The 16839-nt window shown below is 39.6% G+C and overlaps 1 protein-coding gene across 1 annotated transcript in view; it reads left to right on the top strand.

Annotated features, from left to right (window-relative positions):
- The window catches only part of SCARF1 (scavenger receptor class F member 1), a 509524-nt gene that overhangs the window by 367145 nt on the left and 125540 nt on the right, over positions 1-16839 (top strand). The window contains exon 8 of the mRNA XM_044054355.1: positions 16394-16499. Within this exon, the coding sequence (XP_043910290.1) occupies positions 16394-16499 (106 nt within the window). The remainder of the gene's footprint in view (positions 1-16393; positions 16500-16839) is intronic.

Here is a 16839-nt window from a genome sequence, read left to right as displayed (position 1 = left end):
TGTCAACAAGCCTGACTGCATTTAACTGCATGCACACAAGGTACTGCATTATCAAAATCATTCACTATCAGGACATCTGCAGGGATATCCTCAAAAACACCTACTTTCTTGCTTCCTTTTCACCCTTCCAGTCAAGGTGAAACCTAGTCAAAGGTATTTGGAATGGGGTCCCTCCTAACGCTCTGATTGGAGTAGACTGCCCAAGCAAGTAGTGCTCCTCTTTAACCATTACAGGCTTCACAATGGTTAGGTGAGAGGCTGTGTCTCTCTTAGCAGTGGCCTGTTTCCCATCTATGTAGACAGGATATAACCTCTTGTGGTAGTGTGATATGCTTGTTGTCTCCAGACAACTTATCACTGGCATTCTTTATTCCTACTTGCTGGCTCCCCTACCATTTATTCCTCACCTTGCCTCAGTGGACATCTATATGATACGTGACCACACTGGTTACATTTAAAAGATTTAACCCCTGATCCTGGCCTTGTAACCAAACTAGTGGCTTCCCTTGTTACTGGTGGACTCTGTTGGGGTGGCTTAGGCTGCCCACCATAGGTTCCCTTATGTTCTTGTGCAGCACTGGGTATCCCTTTACTGTGCAGTGATACCCTGCTTGCTGCATAAAGATCTCCTTTTTTCCCCAGGTCATCTGCGGTGTTGCATTCCATATCTGCCAGTAAGATTCTCATGTCCGCAGGCAAAGTACTAAGGGCTTGTTCCCTCCCCAAAATATTTACCAGCCCTTCAAAAGTGGAGGCCTGACACCCACTCACCCACCTATGAAAATAACTGCTTAACTCAGCAATATAATATAGTACACTGCCTGTCCATGCTTATAATTTCTATATTGTAACTACCTTTAAAAATGTCTGTAAATAATTGTTATATGTACGATGTTTACTTGTACTTGCAACTGATGTATGATGTATAATTGTAACTGTAACTGATGTTCCTTGTATACTCTGTACACTGAGCTAATCGGAGGAAGAACACTGAGCAAACTGATCTGTGATATATAACATTAAGTATCCTGTTTTTTGCTTATTGTTTGTGAGTTATTTATAGCACTTTTATTGTCTGCTGCATACTTTTCTAACTAGTTTCTCTGTGTGTGAGGTATTCACTGGAAATTTTCTACATTTGTTAAGCATCTGTTTGGGTTTGTTTGTTCTGATTTCCTGCCAAGGAGTGTATCATATAACTTATTTGTTTGCAGTTAAAAGCATTCTCTAGAGTCTCCTTGCACCTTTATCTGTTTAAAACGTTCATTTAAAGGCTCACTGCTGCTTATCTGCTGTGATAAACATTTCTGCATTTTTTTCTACATAAGTAGTGTGGGTAGTTGTAGCATTGTCCATATTCAGGCTTGTGTTTTGGACCTAGTTGTTTGTTGGTAGAGGTTGTGTGTCTGAACACATGTTCCAGGCCATCTTAGTTTAGCCAAAGCCAGTCTTGCATTTCAGTGAGAGGGAAGTGTTTATGGTCATTGGCTGATTGGGGTTACCTGGACTACGGCTTGGAGTAAGCACCTCCTTGGTTCTATAGAGCTTTTTTTAAAGTTGTTTCAGGTTTTAACTTTCTGTTACTTAAGAAGTTAACTTGTGAGTGTTTCTGCCATTTCACACTGAGCTAATCGGAGGAAGGGCACTGAGCAAACTGATCTGTGATATATAACATTAAGTATCCTGTTTTTTGCTTATTTTTATGAGTTATTTACAGCACTTCTATTGTCTGCTGCATACTTTTCTAGCTAGTTTCACTGTGTGTGAGGTATTAACTGGAAATTTTCTACATTTGTTAAGCATCTGTTTGGGTTTGTTTGTTCTGATTTTTGTTTTCCTCCCTGCCTTACTATTGGTATCCTGTTCTTATAGTTGGTGGCTTTGTAGTTGCCCACCTCTACTGTACATTTGATCTGGGAAACCCCTCCCAGTCTAGTGACATTACCTCATTCTACCTAATACAGGCAGAACATTTGAGAAGGCCGACTCATTTAGTTTCTTAAACTTGAATTATCTTCTGCTCCTCCTTTCTCCCTTTCCACTTTACAAAAAAAAATTCTAAGCTTGTTTCCTGCCTTTCCTGTAAGTAGTTTAGTCCAGATACAGATTTGCTGTATCCAGGACTGTTTGGAAGTTTCTGAGCCCCCAAGCCTTTCTGTGTTGGAGGGAAGTCTTTTAGCTTATCAATGGGAGTGGTAAGCACTAGGTAGCTTAAAAAAAAAACACTTTATGCATTGCTGCTTAGCTAGGGTTAAACTATTCCTGGCGCAACAAAGTCTGCTCTTTAAATTTTCCCTTAGAACTAGTCAGTTTTTTAGTTTCAGCAATCAAATCTATTTCTTTTAACTTAGCACTTGTTCAGAACTCATTGTGAGAACTAAATAAGCTACAAATTAGTACAGCACTCAACTTTCCTCACTTGTCTAGAGGAGAACAGTTTTTAATACTTAATAAATAAGTACCTATCCAAGCATGTCTAAGGGTCAGCTCCCACTGTTTTCTCCTGTCTACCTGATGAATCTGGGCATCATGGGGCAATGCAGCAATTGCCTCATGTACACAGACAACCCTCTCCTCCTACCACCCAACACTACAACCTGTGAGAGATGCACTTGTATAGCCAAACTGGAAGCAAAGCTCTCGTCACCCAAGACTGGACTAGACAGTCAAGAGGAGAAGGTAAACACTTGCACCACACCACACTCATCACATAGTCCCTCAAAACCTACACCACCAAAACACACACATAGAAACACAAAACAACACCTACATTCACGGAGGCTCTCAATAAAAAATCTGCCCAAGCAACAGGGACCTCCAAAGCAGAAACACAAGCAACCTCCACCCCTCCAATACAACCCAAATGACACATAGCCCGCAAACTCAGTGTGCCACAGCCCATAAGGCATAACAACATACCCAACACTCTAGTCATAGGTGACTCTATAGTCAGGCACAATGATGTTCCACTTACCAGGCTAAACAAGGAGAAATTTACTGTCAGCTGCCTGTGAGGAGCCAGGATCCGCCACATAATGCATCCGCTCAGGTCACTCCACAACAAGTACAAATATGACTCTGTCATTGTCCATGTTGGTGGGAATGTCCTGAGATGTACCTCCCTGGACTACATGAAAAGAGACATGTTGGAGGTGTCCAGTCTTGTAGCCCAGGCAGGTATGACCCTAACCCTGAGTAGCATCCTGCCATCACCCAGAATGATACCAAAGTACAAGGACAAAATGATTGACTTCAACAATTGACTAAGCTTCTGGTGTCATTCTAAGGGGATCCAGTATCTGTCTGCCTGGGATGACATGATCAACAGACCACAATGCTTTGCCAGAGATGGCCTGAACCTGTTGCCCTTGGGATTCCGGATACTGGCTAAGGCTCTTGCCACCCCTATAGTGCCTTTTTTAGGCAAGGTTCAAATGACAAATTCACCACTGTAAAAGGTACAAGTAAGCAAAATCAGAGGGTAATGATACTCAATGCTAGAAGTCTAAACCTCACAAAGCACTCATTCGAGGCCCTCCTTAAAATGGAGAACATCGACATCTATGCAGTGACAGAGACCTGGTTCAAGGCTCCAGACAGCACCCCTGCATTACCAGGCTATAATTCATACCACACCTTTCAGCCTGCTAACCTGGACCGAAACACTAAAGGTGGAGGCATGTCCATATTCATTAAGGATATCCACACTTCCAGGCTAGTTGCTCAGCATACTGCATCCAAGATTATCCAAGTGCAACTAACTCAGGGCAAGACCGCATTCCAAATTGTAGCTTGCTACAGATCCCCCACCATGCCCCAGGATTCCCACTCCTCATTTCTTGATACACTAGAAAATATTAGGGTGCAACCTAACACCCTAATAATGGGCAATTTCAACTACCCCACCATTAACTGGGAAAACTACTCATGTACCAACTCTTTTACTCAATGTTTTCTGGAATTCATAACTTCCAATGCCTTGGTTCAACTTATCTACACCCCCACCAGGGGCAGTAGTATCCTAGACCTGGTCATTACCAACATGGGCAACCGGTGTTCCACACCAGAGGTCAGTTCCTCATTGGTCAGATCTGACCACAAGCTAATCACCCTAGACATCCACATCCCACCCCCCATAGGGAAACCACTGTAAAACATTTCTCCAAAGCCAACTTCATGCTTCTTAAGACAGAAGTGGCAAACTTCACAACACCCATGCAGACGGACAATAGAGGTAAGACTGCTGAGTCCTACACAAATGCACTTTATAAGCACTTACATGAGTGCATGGATCATGCAATCCCCAACAGAACCAAGATGATATCCTCCAAAAAAAGGAAGCCAATCTGGTGGTCCTCTGCCACAAACAAACTCTACAACAGAAGAAAGAAACTGTTGCAAAAACGAGTAAAAGCCCATGATTGGAGGAACTCCCTGGTCAGCCTCAGTAAGAAGCTGAGATCCCTCATAATATCCTCCAAAGCTAGTTATGAAAACAAAATCATCACCTATTCTAAAGACAACCACAAAGCATTCTATAGCTATGTCAAGAATCTCAATGGCAACACTCAAATCTGCTCTGAGTTACAGCACAATGGCACTAAATATACAGAACCAACTGATGTTGCCAACGTCCTGGCAGATAGGTTCAGTGATAACATCACCCCCCCTCTCAGCCCCCTAAAAGGCCCATCTCTATACCAGAAGAATGCAGAGTAAAAACCACACTCTCCAAAGCCAAGAACACAGCATCCACAGCATCCATGGGACCTGACAACTTCCCAGGCTGTGTTCTACATCAACTACAGAATGAACTGGCACTCCAGCTAAGTACCATGTTCAATCATAGTCTTACCTCAGGCTTTTGCTCACTGAATGGCGCACAGTGATGGTTATCCCACTCCACAAAGGGGGAGCCACCACAGACCCTGGGAACTACGGCTCCATTAGCCTGATGAACCTGGTCTGCAAGGCTATGGAACGTATCATCATGGAACTTATAAACAATGACACTGGTAATCTCCAAACTCTGGGCCCCACCCAGTTTGTTTGTAAAAGGCAGATCAGGTCTCCTAAACCTGATAAACTTCTTTGAAGTAGTCACCAAAGCTGTAGATGAGGATAAGGTGGTTCACACAGCCTATCTCCATCTCGCCAAGGCTTTCAATACTATCCTCCACTCTGGAATTATAGATAAACTCACTAAACTAGGTATAAATCCCTATGTCACAAAATGGGTTGCCAGCTGGCTCACTGACAGAACCCACACAATGAAAGTAGCAGACTCCAAATCTGACTACAGACCAGTGAAAAGTGGAGTACCACAGGGTTCAGTCCTGGGTCCTCTCCTGTTTGGTATCTACTTCTCTGAAGTACAGTGTAACACAGAAAGTCTGTGGCTAACAAAGTTTGCAGATGACTGCAAACTAGGAGCCATAATCAAAACTCCTAACGATGTGGACATCCTACAAAAGGGCCTCACTGAGACAGATGCCTGGTGTCAAAGTCATGGCCTCAAGCTTAATGCCAAAAAGTGCACTGTCATCCCTTTTGGTAAAAACTCTGTACCCATGAACTACCACATAGGCGGTAGTCTACTTAACACTGAAAGTGTGATAAGAGACCTTGGGACACAGGTGGACAGTAGTCTCTCCTTTGATAATCACATCACCACAGTAGTCAGGAAATTCTTCTATGTGGCACACCTCATCACAAAAGGTTTCTCATCCAGGAAAAAAGAGGTCATTGTTCCCCTCTACTCATCACTCATTAGACCCATTATAGAATACAGCGCCCCCTTTGGTATGTACCGCACAAGACATCTACAACAACTGGAAAGGCTGCAGAAATACCTCACAAGAGGATTACCAGCCTCAAACAGATGCCCTACACAGACCATCTCAAAAAACTCCAGCTTTACTCCATTGCATATCACCTACTCTGAGGCGATCTCTGCCTAACATACCAAGCTATGTTAAACCCAGAGCTGTTGGACATGTTCCACTTAAAGAAATCCCAATACCTCCGAGCTACACACTCTAGGGACCTAAACCTTGTCACCACAATAAACAGAACATGCTAGAGGGATAGATTCCTGTCCCAGAGACTTCCCAATACACTGGAGCAAACTACCTATCTATATCAAACAAAGCTCCTCATTAGCACTCTTCAAGAAAAATCTTGATGATTGGATGGGAGATAGGAAATTCACCCTGGGAATCACTTCTGTGGCTCTGCTAGACAGGGGCACAGGAAAATAATTTTCTTGGGTGGTGAAAGCCAGGGTACCTTTTTGGCTAGGTTTATATAGGCCCTAGGGCCAATAGCCTAGTACCTACCTATGTACCTATACTTGCTCATGTGATGTAACACCATGTCTTGAAACCATTCTTGGAGCTTTTCTCCCTGGGCCTCCACTGAAAATGGATTTCTGACCCAGTGGACATTCCTGGTTACCAAATGTCAATAAATAAATAAATAATCACACACACTTTCATCTGCTTTGCGTCTAAGCTCACGAAACTTTTTTCTATAAACTTCAGGTGTTAACTTAAAACACTCTAATAAACATTTCTTTACTTTGTTATATTCTAGACAATCAATATCAGACAGTTTAGAAACAGCAGTTACAGCTATACCAGGGAGTAAGCAGGTCAGGAACTGTACCCAGAGCCCTCGGTCAACATTATACTGTTTGCATACGTTTTCAAATATATAAATAAAACTATGATAGAGTTCAGTTCAGTTCATAGATTAGTACTAGGCTAATTGCCCTTGTGAGCCATTTTAAGCCTAGCCAATTACCCCATCTGAGAATCAAATTATCACCTTCTTGATATTAAGGAAGAGGTTTACTGATATTTATTGCTCCTGGGATACAGTTACTCCCTTCCCAATTACCTCCATGACCCTTGTCAAGAGTCAGCATTTACTTTTCATGTTGCCTCTGCCTCTCATTTTCTTTGACTTCCAAATACCATAGTCCCTCTGCTGATTTTGCTTCAACCTCCAAATGCTGCAGTCTCTGTGCTGATTTTAATTCCAAAGATTTGTCCTCCAGTTCAAGTCTCTTTAACTCCAGATGGATTTATAAGTCCTCTGAGGAAAATTTGAACTGTCCATTTTCTGAGAACTTTACACCCCTGGTGCCAGTCTGGTTGTCTTCCTGGTTGTTGGTATGTGATGCAGCTGTGATTAAGGCTGCAATCATTTCCCCTTTAGTCAGGCTGGCATGCCCCAGTCCTTTGGCTTGGCACATCTCAGCCAACTGGCTCCTTGTCAGCTTGCCATAATCCTCTTCTGACATCCTTGCCTGCTCTCTCTGGCTAACTAAGCAAACAAAAGTAAATAAAACTATTGTGATATGAAACTCTGAATGTTCACCATGTGGCTACTTGACTTCTTTAGTGACAACTGCTTACAGGCAACAGAAGTTCAGTATCCACATAAGTGTTACCAATATGTGATGTGGACATCCCACCACTGCTAACCAATATGGGATGTCACTGGGAGGATAAGAGATACACACACAGTATCTCCAGATGCAGCTCTCTACATCAAGCACAATCAAGCATGATTCCCCTTAAGACCACACTGGGAACACAGTCAGTCTAGGGCTGGTTTCTCCTTTTTCCAGACCCCCAATAAGACTCCCCACTGGCACAACTATAGAGTTGAGATCTCAGCTGAGTGTCCAAGCCAAGACCTTCAGCACCCTCTCTGTCCAACCAGTGCTTTGTGTCCCTGCCTAAGTAGCTGACAGACATACACTCTTGGAGATTTGATTTACGCACACCTGGGAAATGCTGGCATAGATGTACTAGCTATGCCCCATTTTTCACAGACTATAAGGTATTTATGACTGCCACCAGACACTTCTTCCAGCTACCTTAATTCTCTTCTAAGGGTACCCAATATACTGAGTAAAAATTAATATTAATAGAAATGGTAGATTGACCAAGAGCAAGGCTGTTGGGGTGGCCTACACTGTGTCACCAAATAAATATGCAAGTACTCTCAAAACTTAAATATCACTACAAAGATCAGCACCAATGAAAGGTTTACATATATTTAATAATGAATAATAAAAGAACAAGCAAATACTATGTATATATTCACAGTAACATCAGAGTTCAAATCACAGGAAATGTTTAAAATAACATTGAAGGACAGGCTCAGACAAATAAAGCAAAACAACAGTAAACTAAGCTTCACTATATTCCTGACTGATTTCCTACTTACTTAATAGAGCAAGGCAGATGATGTGGTGAGTGGTCCTTCTTGTTGTCAGGCCCAAGACAGAATACAGAATGATCCTTCTCACTAAGAGGCCTCTCAAAATAATATCTTAAGTGTTACTTCTGGGACTAAGAGGCCTCTCAAAATAATATCCCAAGTGTTACTTCTGGGATAGCTTGCAGAATGACATTACTTCTGGTCATCTGATTTCTAGTTCCCATGCAAACACCCATTGCTGAAAGCTGGCAGGATTCAGCACCTATTGTAAAAATACACAAGGGCGTTTGCTCAGATCTGTGGCAGATGCTGGAGGTCATAAAATAATTGCATACCTCCACGCTTCCAGAGTAGTAATTAGTTCACCCTAAATGCAATGCAAACAGCTTCCTAGTACAGACTTTGTGTCTCTGGCTGCACTGAAACCTGTGAGATAGCATTTTTATAGCCTAGCCTGTAAAGTGAGTTAATTTCATATACATTTTAATGTTTGCTGGACTGAGATTAACTTTCCAGTTTCCTCTATTAAAACATATACATTTAAACTGTTACAATAGTGCATGTTCATTTCTGTTCTCTCCAGTAGAGGACACTGTGGATACATTTCAAACACAAGCATTTTTACAAATACCTTTTCAACACAAACATCTGTACAAATCAGTTTGATATACACATGCCATACAGTTCTAATACAGATTTGTAACACAAGCATCTTGTTTAAATCAGTTTGATATTCATAAATGACATATAATTATTTACAAAATTCCAGCTAGCTGTGCTGGCAGTATCTCCTATCATCACAATAACCAACTTGCTGAATATATGCAGAAATACACACTAATATCTAGAATCCACCATGGATTCTGGTCTTGCCAGAGCAGGATCACAGCCCTTTGAACCCCAACAGATGATATCCTATGAAGAGTAGACACTGGGCTCCTAACCCTCCTTATGCTGCACTGTGGTGCTAGTACTGGAAATTAATTCAAACATGTGGAATGGGAGTAGAACCCACAACCTTCTGATCTTCCAGACCAGCACCAAAGGAGAGTGTGCTACCTGTTGAGAAACTAACACTGGCTTAGGCATACTCCACCCTTACAGTATGACATCATACTTGAAGCAGAGTTGTAATTTATCTTCATGGTAGCATTGCAAGATGGTGGGTGCTGGAGGTTTTAGAATTTGCCCAACAGTGTGACTCAGATCAAGTTACAGGAGTCCAGTTATTACTCTTAAAAGTATAATGTCTTGGAAGTAAACAGCATTAGGACAAGGGTATTACTGGGCACATTAGACAAGTCATCTCAGAGTAAACACAAGCAAAGAAATATACAAAAAAGTAGAAATGGGATGCAGAGACAGGACGGGCATTACAAGTGTCAGTGATGGAGAAAGGTTTTAGAATAAAAGGAAAAGTTAGCTAAGCAAAAATGTGCACAAAAATGTACTAACAAGACATATAAACAAACTACAAGTGTGTTGCACTTGCACAGCACAGATTAAAATTGAAAGCAATGTGTCCAATGGAGATATGTTTATTCAACTAATGCCACAAAAAGGGACTGCATATTAATGGACTGACATGTTGACAGAAGGACCAGTCAATGATGAAGATGCAATAAGGAAATCAATAGCTGACAAAAGACAGAGGGATGAGTGTGCATATGTGTATGTCTATGTGGTGAGGAATTATAAGCTAATGGTGTTAGACATAGCAGGAAGACCAAATGAGTATGGAGCAGAGTCCATCAGAAAAGGAACATGAAGTCAGGGAGGTACTGATGAGATAAGTTTGTAGCTATGTGACATATTTAGTAAGAGTAAATATACAGCAACTAATTCACTAATCCCCTCCTGTGAATAGGTATCAACATATGATTATATCCATCAGCAACTGTGAAAGATTAGTTATGCAGGCAACAAACAATAGGACCATGTAAATATATGAGCTGATGTGATTATACTTAAAATTTATGTCTGTCTTCTATATAATGAGTCATATGAGATTGTATTAGACTTGTGGATACAATGCTAAAGTTAACAAAATAGCAACAGGAATAGGTAACAGTGGGGCCTACATTTGCAGTTTAGCTTTCCCCTTTTTTGTTGCTTGAATTCTTAATCTTTCTGCTACCTGCAAGAATATGATTTGTTCAGCATTTTTTTGACCAGGAAGTTGCAGATAATTACACCAGAATTACTTAGACCATATAGATTACTGGGTCTGTATTAGTTAGTCAAAACTTATTTCCAGCAAACACCCCTTTGTTGACCTGTATTCAGAGAAAAATCACTTCTGAGATTCACTAAATTTTCCAAGGGCAATGAAGTAGTTGTCCAAATACACAACTTTGCCCTTTTCCTCACTGTAGTGCAATCTCAGAGTTGGTATATACATTTATGGGGGTGGGAGCACAGCCCTCCACATTGGGGGGGTGAAGCCTCCCACTTGTGTGGGTTTGCTTTGGTTAGTTGTGGATTCTGTTGTGCTGTGGGGCAATTGTTTCATTGCCCTTGGTAAATTCAATGAATTGCAGAAGTGATTTTCATTGAATGTGGGTCGACAAAAAGGTGTTCGCTGGAAATATGTTTCGGTGGACTAAATACAGACCCAAATTACTTTGGCTGGCATGGCAGAGGTAATATCAGAGAAAGAAATCTAAAGCTACTGTGTGTACAAACCTACTATTAAAGTAAATACAATTCTTCTGATCTCACAGTAAAAGACGTGGAGCCCTGTGGATCTGTTTATGTTTAAACTGTAAGAAATAAAACAAGTGCCAATTTTTGATCATTCCTCATTCCTATGACTGCTTTTATCAAATTGGGAATATTTGTTTTGGTAATATGATGAATCTCATTCATGGTCATTGGCAGATAATATTAAGTAAACCTTCAAACCAAAAATGTCTTTTTTTACCATTTTATTTGTATACCAGTTTGCTGTGATTCCTTTTAGTTTTCAAGGGACCTGAACCATACCCATAGGCATACCTCTCAACCTCTTAGTGCAAGAAATCTGGACAAAGACTGACAAAATGGGGGGACAAAGGCACAAAAATAGGGACATAGTTTAAATATTACTCCTATAAGGTTAAAAGGTTGCTGGAGTAACAGGATTTGTTTTAACATACATTTTCTGGAGGATTTGAAGTCTGAAACTCAAATGTAAGTCACTATTTAGTGACTTTAGTCCTTGGATCATCCCAGTGACTTGCCAGAAAACCACAGATTTTATGAGGAACAGACCAAAAATCTGAGCCAAAAATCTGCACATTCTGTGAAAATCTGTACAGCTGAGAGGTATACATAGGCTTATGAACTTCTTAAAATCTCTCCAAAAATACTCACATTTGTGCATAGCTGATATATTCATTCTCAGCTAGATACAACATATAAAATATGCAGGTAGAGCAAAATCTTTAGAAACGGACCATTTTACTTTTAATATTTAATGATGACAATGAGCCTTAGGGAAAGTGCAACAGCTAATCACTTATAGGTGGATATCAAATATGTTGCTGTGCTCTGGGGCATAATGTTCAGGTTCAAACAAAAAGCAAATGTTAAGCAACCTATTTCCCAGGAGATTGCAAATGCTGTTTCCTGTGAAAGACCTAAGAAAAAAGGGGCAAGAGAATTTTTCAACAGGAATGACTAGGTTAATGTGCAGATAAATAATCAATAGCTACATCAGCAGTTAAGCCTATACTACAAAATCCTGTCTTTTCATTGCTGTTCATTATGTATATTGGTGTTTTTTTCCCCAGGGGTAGTAAATGCATTCTATCGACTTCAGGATTAAACTTTTTTTAAGAAAGAAAGAAATAAACTATGCTCCATTAAAAAAGAAAAGTGTGTGACTATTACTAACAGGTACTTCTTTTAAACTTTATATAGATTTTATATAGATCATGATGCCATAAAATGTCTTAATTATAATGAAGAGTGTTGTTTGTCTTTTTGACTTTTCCCGGTTAGGGGTCACCACAGCGGAACTCCGGTCCGCTAATGATTGGCAGTAGATTTTTATGGTGCTGAGTTGCTAGCCCGATGCCCAACCTTCAGCGAAGGCACGCCCATTCACGCATGTCTTTCGGAGGCCACTCGACTGCGGGGAGGACATTCAGAAGGCACTCCAGCCGAGAATCAAACAGGATAACCTCTTGCTGTGAGGCAACAACTCTACCGCTGCACCACCTTGGATGAAGAGTAATCATGAAAAAGCTGATGAGTTGGAAGAGACCATAACAAGCTTATAGCTTTATTCCAATGAACTCTTACTAGCAGTTTAAGCTAACGCATATAATTTTCTTTAGAAGGTGGTATGCAACACTATGTATTATGAAATAAGATAATTTTATTTTCATTTTTTTCTGGCTGTACTTTTTCTTCCCCATGCTTGCTAAATGCCAGTCACTGTTATGGCTTTACCACAGCCCATCTTTCATCCAGGTAGCATTCCTCCTTAGGTCCACCTGTTTCTTTTGTATGCCCTGCAAAGTATTCCAGGAGTGGGCTTACAGTGGCCAACATGAGGGATATCACTCACATCTGTAGATGATATAATTCACAAGAAGCCTTAGCCCACTTGTAATCTAATATACTCATGTATCTCTAGTCTTCATGGGGGAGTATGACAGACAGTGCACCCCAAGGCATGCATCTGCAGACAGGAGATGTTGCCAGGCTGGCAGGTTAGTCCAGAATAAAAACAAACAAAGCAATGCACAAATAATGTAGAAATGGGGTGCAGTGGCTGGAGGAACATGAAAAGGCAGGACCTGGACCACTTATCAAACTCTGGATATTTGGGTTACAGCTGGAACTTCATCATTCTCTGTCATATTTCTTTTCTTTACCTGTTAGATATTACACTATTATACTTATCCAAGGAAATCATTTTGCAGAAATATTGTCAAATATGTTAAGACAAGATTTTAAGTATGCATTCTTGTTTCTGTTATAATAAACTTTCTGAATAAGCTGAATTGCTGTTCACAGAAGTAGCCCAGATGTACATTTGTAACTAACCATATATGTTGTTTATTTATGCGAAGCAAACCCACAAAGTTATACTCTGGTTCTTTCCAGCCTGAAAGTTTGAGTAATTTCAAAAACTATGTTGGTCCAATAAAATGACATTACACTACATCTGTGTCCCACTTCCTTTGTGTTTTCTTTTGGTGGATTATACACAGCATTTCCTTTTTTTTTTTCTTCAAGTAAATCAGTTGATTTTCATATACTTACTCTCTTACATGGAAATGAACTCCAGTGCACTCTGTGATAGCATTTACCACTGGACTATATTTTGTTTCATTATTATAAAACATGCTAAACCTTCTAAATCTTGTGACAGTGTGGAATAGTTTATGAGAGTCACAAGTGCTTGTAGGTGATGCACCATTTGTTACATTTACAGACTGGGTGCTTACTGTCTGGGAAAACAAATACATTGACGTTTTTTGTGTCATATTTTCCTTAGTTCACCCTTTTATATGACTTGAAAAAGCTTCAGATGAGAAGTATTGTAGTAACTGAAGGTAAATACTAGAACCTTAACATGTTTTGCAAACTCAGCAGCTTATATCTGTCCCTGGGGGTTTAGCAGGATTGTTGAATCATCTGTTGTAACATCATGTAGACATCAGATTTTAATGACATATACAGCTTGTCAGACTGAAAAATGTGTGTGTGTATATATATATATATATATATATATATATATATATATATATATATATATTTTTTTTTTTTTTGAGACATGGGACATTCTTAGAGGAATTTACTAGTTTTAACCAATTTTATTTAACCCTGTATCTTAATTTAAATGCATGCATCTCAGTTCTTTAGGAAAACATGCCAATGGGAAGGGCAAAGAGTGGTTACAGGATTTGTTTGCTATCTGTGACTGATAGCCTCAGCTAATTCAGTAACAGTGCAGCGTACACAATTATTTATTTTTTACAGTGGATGTAGAAGCAGTAAATGTATATATATCTTTTTCTTCTGAGACATGGGACATTCTTAGAGGAATTTGCTAGTTTTAACCAATTTTATTTAATCCTGTATCTTAATTTAAATGCATGCATCTCAGTTCTTTAGGAAAACATGCCAATGGGAAGGGCAAAGAGTGGTTACAGGATTTGTTTGCTATCTGTGACTGATAGCCTCAGCTAATTCAGTAACAGTGCAGCGTACACAATTATTTGTTTTTTTACAGTGGATGTAGAAGCAGTACATGATGAAGAGATGTACTCTTAAGTTACACCATATACATCTTATGGTTATGGAGAGTAAACGGAAGTCTGAAGATTGCAACTTACTCACAGTTTATTAACTTAGCAGGCATACTGACAAGTTATGTGCTGTCAGTGTCAACTGTCTGATGCTGTTAATGTTCAAGAATGTAGTTTTTAATACCCACCCCATTTTGGATGGAGTTGTTTAAGAAATTTATGATGATTGGGTGTGGGTAATGCAGGGTGTACCCACATCTCTTGTGGTTCAGTCATGACTGTGAACCATTTTAAGTTGTGGCTTATTTAAGTAGGAAATAATGTCTTGATGTGGGTAATGCAGGTTTCACCCACAGTTAGTGTGCTTTGATTGTGACTAAACAAAGACAGTCATGGGTAAACTTGCATTACCCTACCCAGACATTATATACTGTTATTACACAATGACATTATTTAAAAAAGACATTTCTTAACTGTTTATGTCATTGCATTACATAATTTTAATTTGTCTTCCATTTCTTCTTAACATCTTCAGCCATACCTCTCATCCTCTTAGATCAAGAAATCTGGAGAGAGGGGCAAAGGTCCCAAAATATGGACATATTTTAAATACTGTTCTTAAAGACTTAAAAAGTTGATAGAATAATAGTGTTTGTGTTAGCTTGCATTTTCTGAAGGATATAAAGTCTAAAATGTAATGTATATCATTATTTACTGACTTCAATGCTCAGTGATTTGCTAGAAAACCACAAATTGTATGAGGAAGAGACAAAACATATGAGGCAAAAAAAATTATATTTTGGAAAAATCTGGGCAGTTGAAAGGTATGTCTTCACCATCTGGGAAAGACTTATTGCTGTACTGTGTATGAATATGAATAAGTATGTACTTTTGCATGGACGTTACATCAGATTTCATGCAATTGTCAAAACTTTGTGAAAGAGAGTCAGGATTACACAGATCTCCAGTTCTTTATGTTAGGAAAGGTACATAGTTCTAAAGTACATGAGCATGTTTTCCAGAATTTGTGCACATTTTATGTATATTGTGTTGCTGTAGGAGCATTAGTGTATTAAGTCAGAGAGTGGAAATTTATTTAAAGTATGTAACTGGTTGAATTTCATTTCTCTGCTTAGCATCATGAAGACAATGACAGCTATATTTTTTTCAGCTACAGTCACCATGATTTATTTATGTTTGGTTTTCTTCTGGAGCTGGACTTCTTCCTGCATGTAGTACTTAAATTACAATGATCAGGTACTCGTGAACAGTCAGTCCTTGCTCACATTTTTAAACAATGATAACCTTTTATTGTATAATTAGTGTTCAAAGGATCATAGGAGGTTACTAGGTTAATGGCCCCAGGGCCTTTTCAAGCCTAAGCAAGTTCAGTCCATGTTCCTAAAGGTGTCTGGTTCAAGCAGACACTAAAATCAGCACCTATTGCCCCTGTACAAGAGGGACACAGGTGAAACCCCTGGGCTGAATTTCCAGTTATCCATTCAATCGTCCAAATTGCGATTTAATAGGGCCAACGAGGGGCTTTGCATAACATGAATAGGAAACTTGTTCCAAAGGTGGGGCAACCTCTGTGTTGATATAAAGACATATGCAAGAGAATGGAGACACATTTAGGCTCCTGAGACAATAGATACATGATAGGAAAAAGAGGTACAAAAAATGAGATCACAAAATAAGATAATTTTGTTTGTCCTTATTTTCCAATTTAACTGTTGAAAGTGTTAGAAGGCTGCTTGAAGTTCTGCATTTCACAGTTGACTGGGATGTAATTTTTGTTGAGAGACATTAATTCAATAGCTAATTTCAAGCCACTATCATTATCACCATCAGTTTGTCATGTGTGCCTATTGCTAATGTACGTTTATTTGACTAAATAATTTTTTATCTTTTAGGTCTGGGTGGTCTCCTTGCAGGGATTCTTTTTCTCTTGCTGCTGATTCTGCTGGTGTGTATCATTTGCTGCTGTTGTGGAGTGAGCCAGTCAGACACTAAGGACAGGTAAAAGATATGCATCATCTACCTTTGATTTATTTTCAATTTCCTCTGCTATAGATCTGTTCAGCCAAGGATCACTTGATGTGTAACCAGCCTATCAGATACTACACAAAGATAAAACGCATATATCATGTCTTTCTGATTTATTTTCAATCCCCCTGCTATAGAGCTACTCAGCTAAAGATCCCCCCCTGCTATCTGACACTAAGGACAGATAGAGCAAAATATAAATATCATCTGCCTCTGATTATTTCAGTTTCTCCTGCCATAGATCTTTATAGTCATTGATCACCTGGTTATGTCACTGTTACACCATAACAAGTTTCACTTATACACTTCACTA

This window comes from Protopterus annectens, chromosome 13.part0 (genome assembly GCF_019279795.1).
Source record: "Protopterus annectens isolate FY-2018-M chromosome 13.part0, PAN1.0, whole genome shotgun sequence".
Classification (NCBI taxonomy): Eukaryota; Metazoa; Chordata; order Ceratodontiformes; family Protopteridae; genus Protopterus; species Protopterus annectens.
The sequence above is the reverse complement of the archived record's forward strand: the minus strand, read 5'-3'. Positions and strand labels throughout refer to the sequence as shown.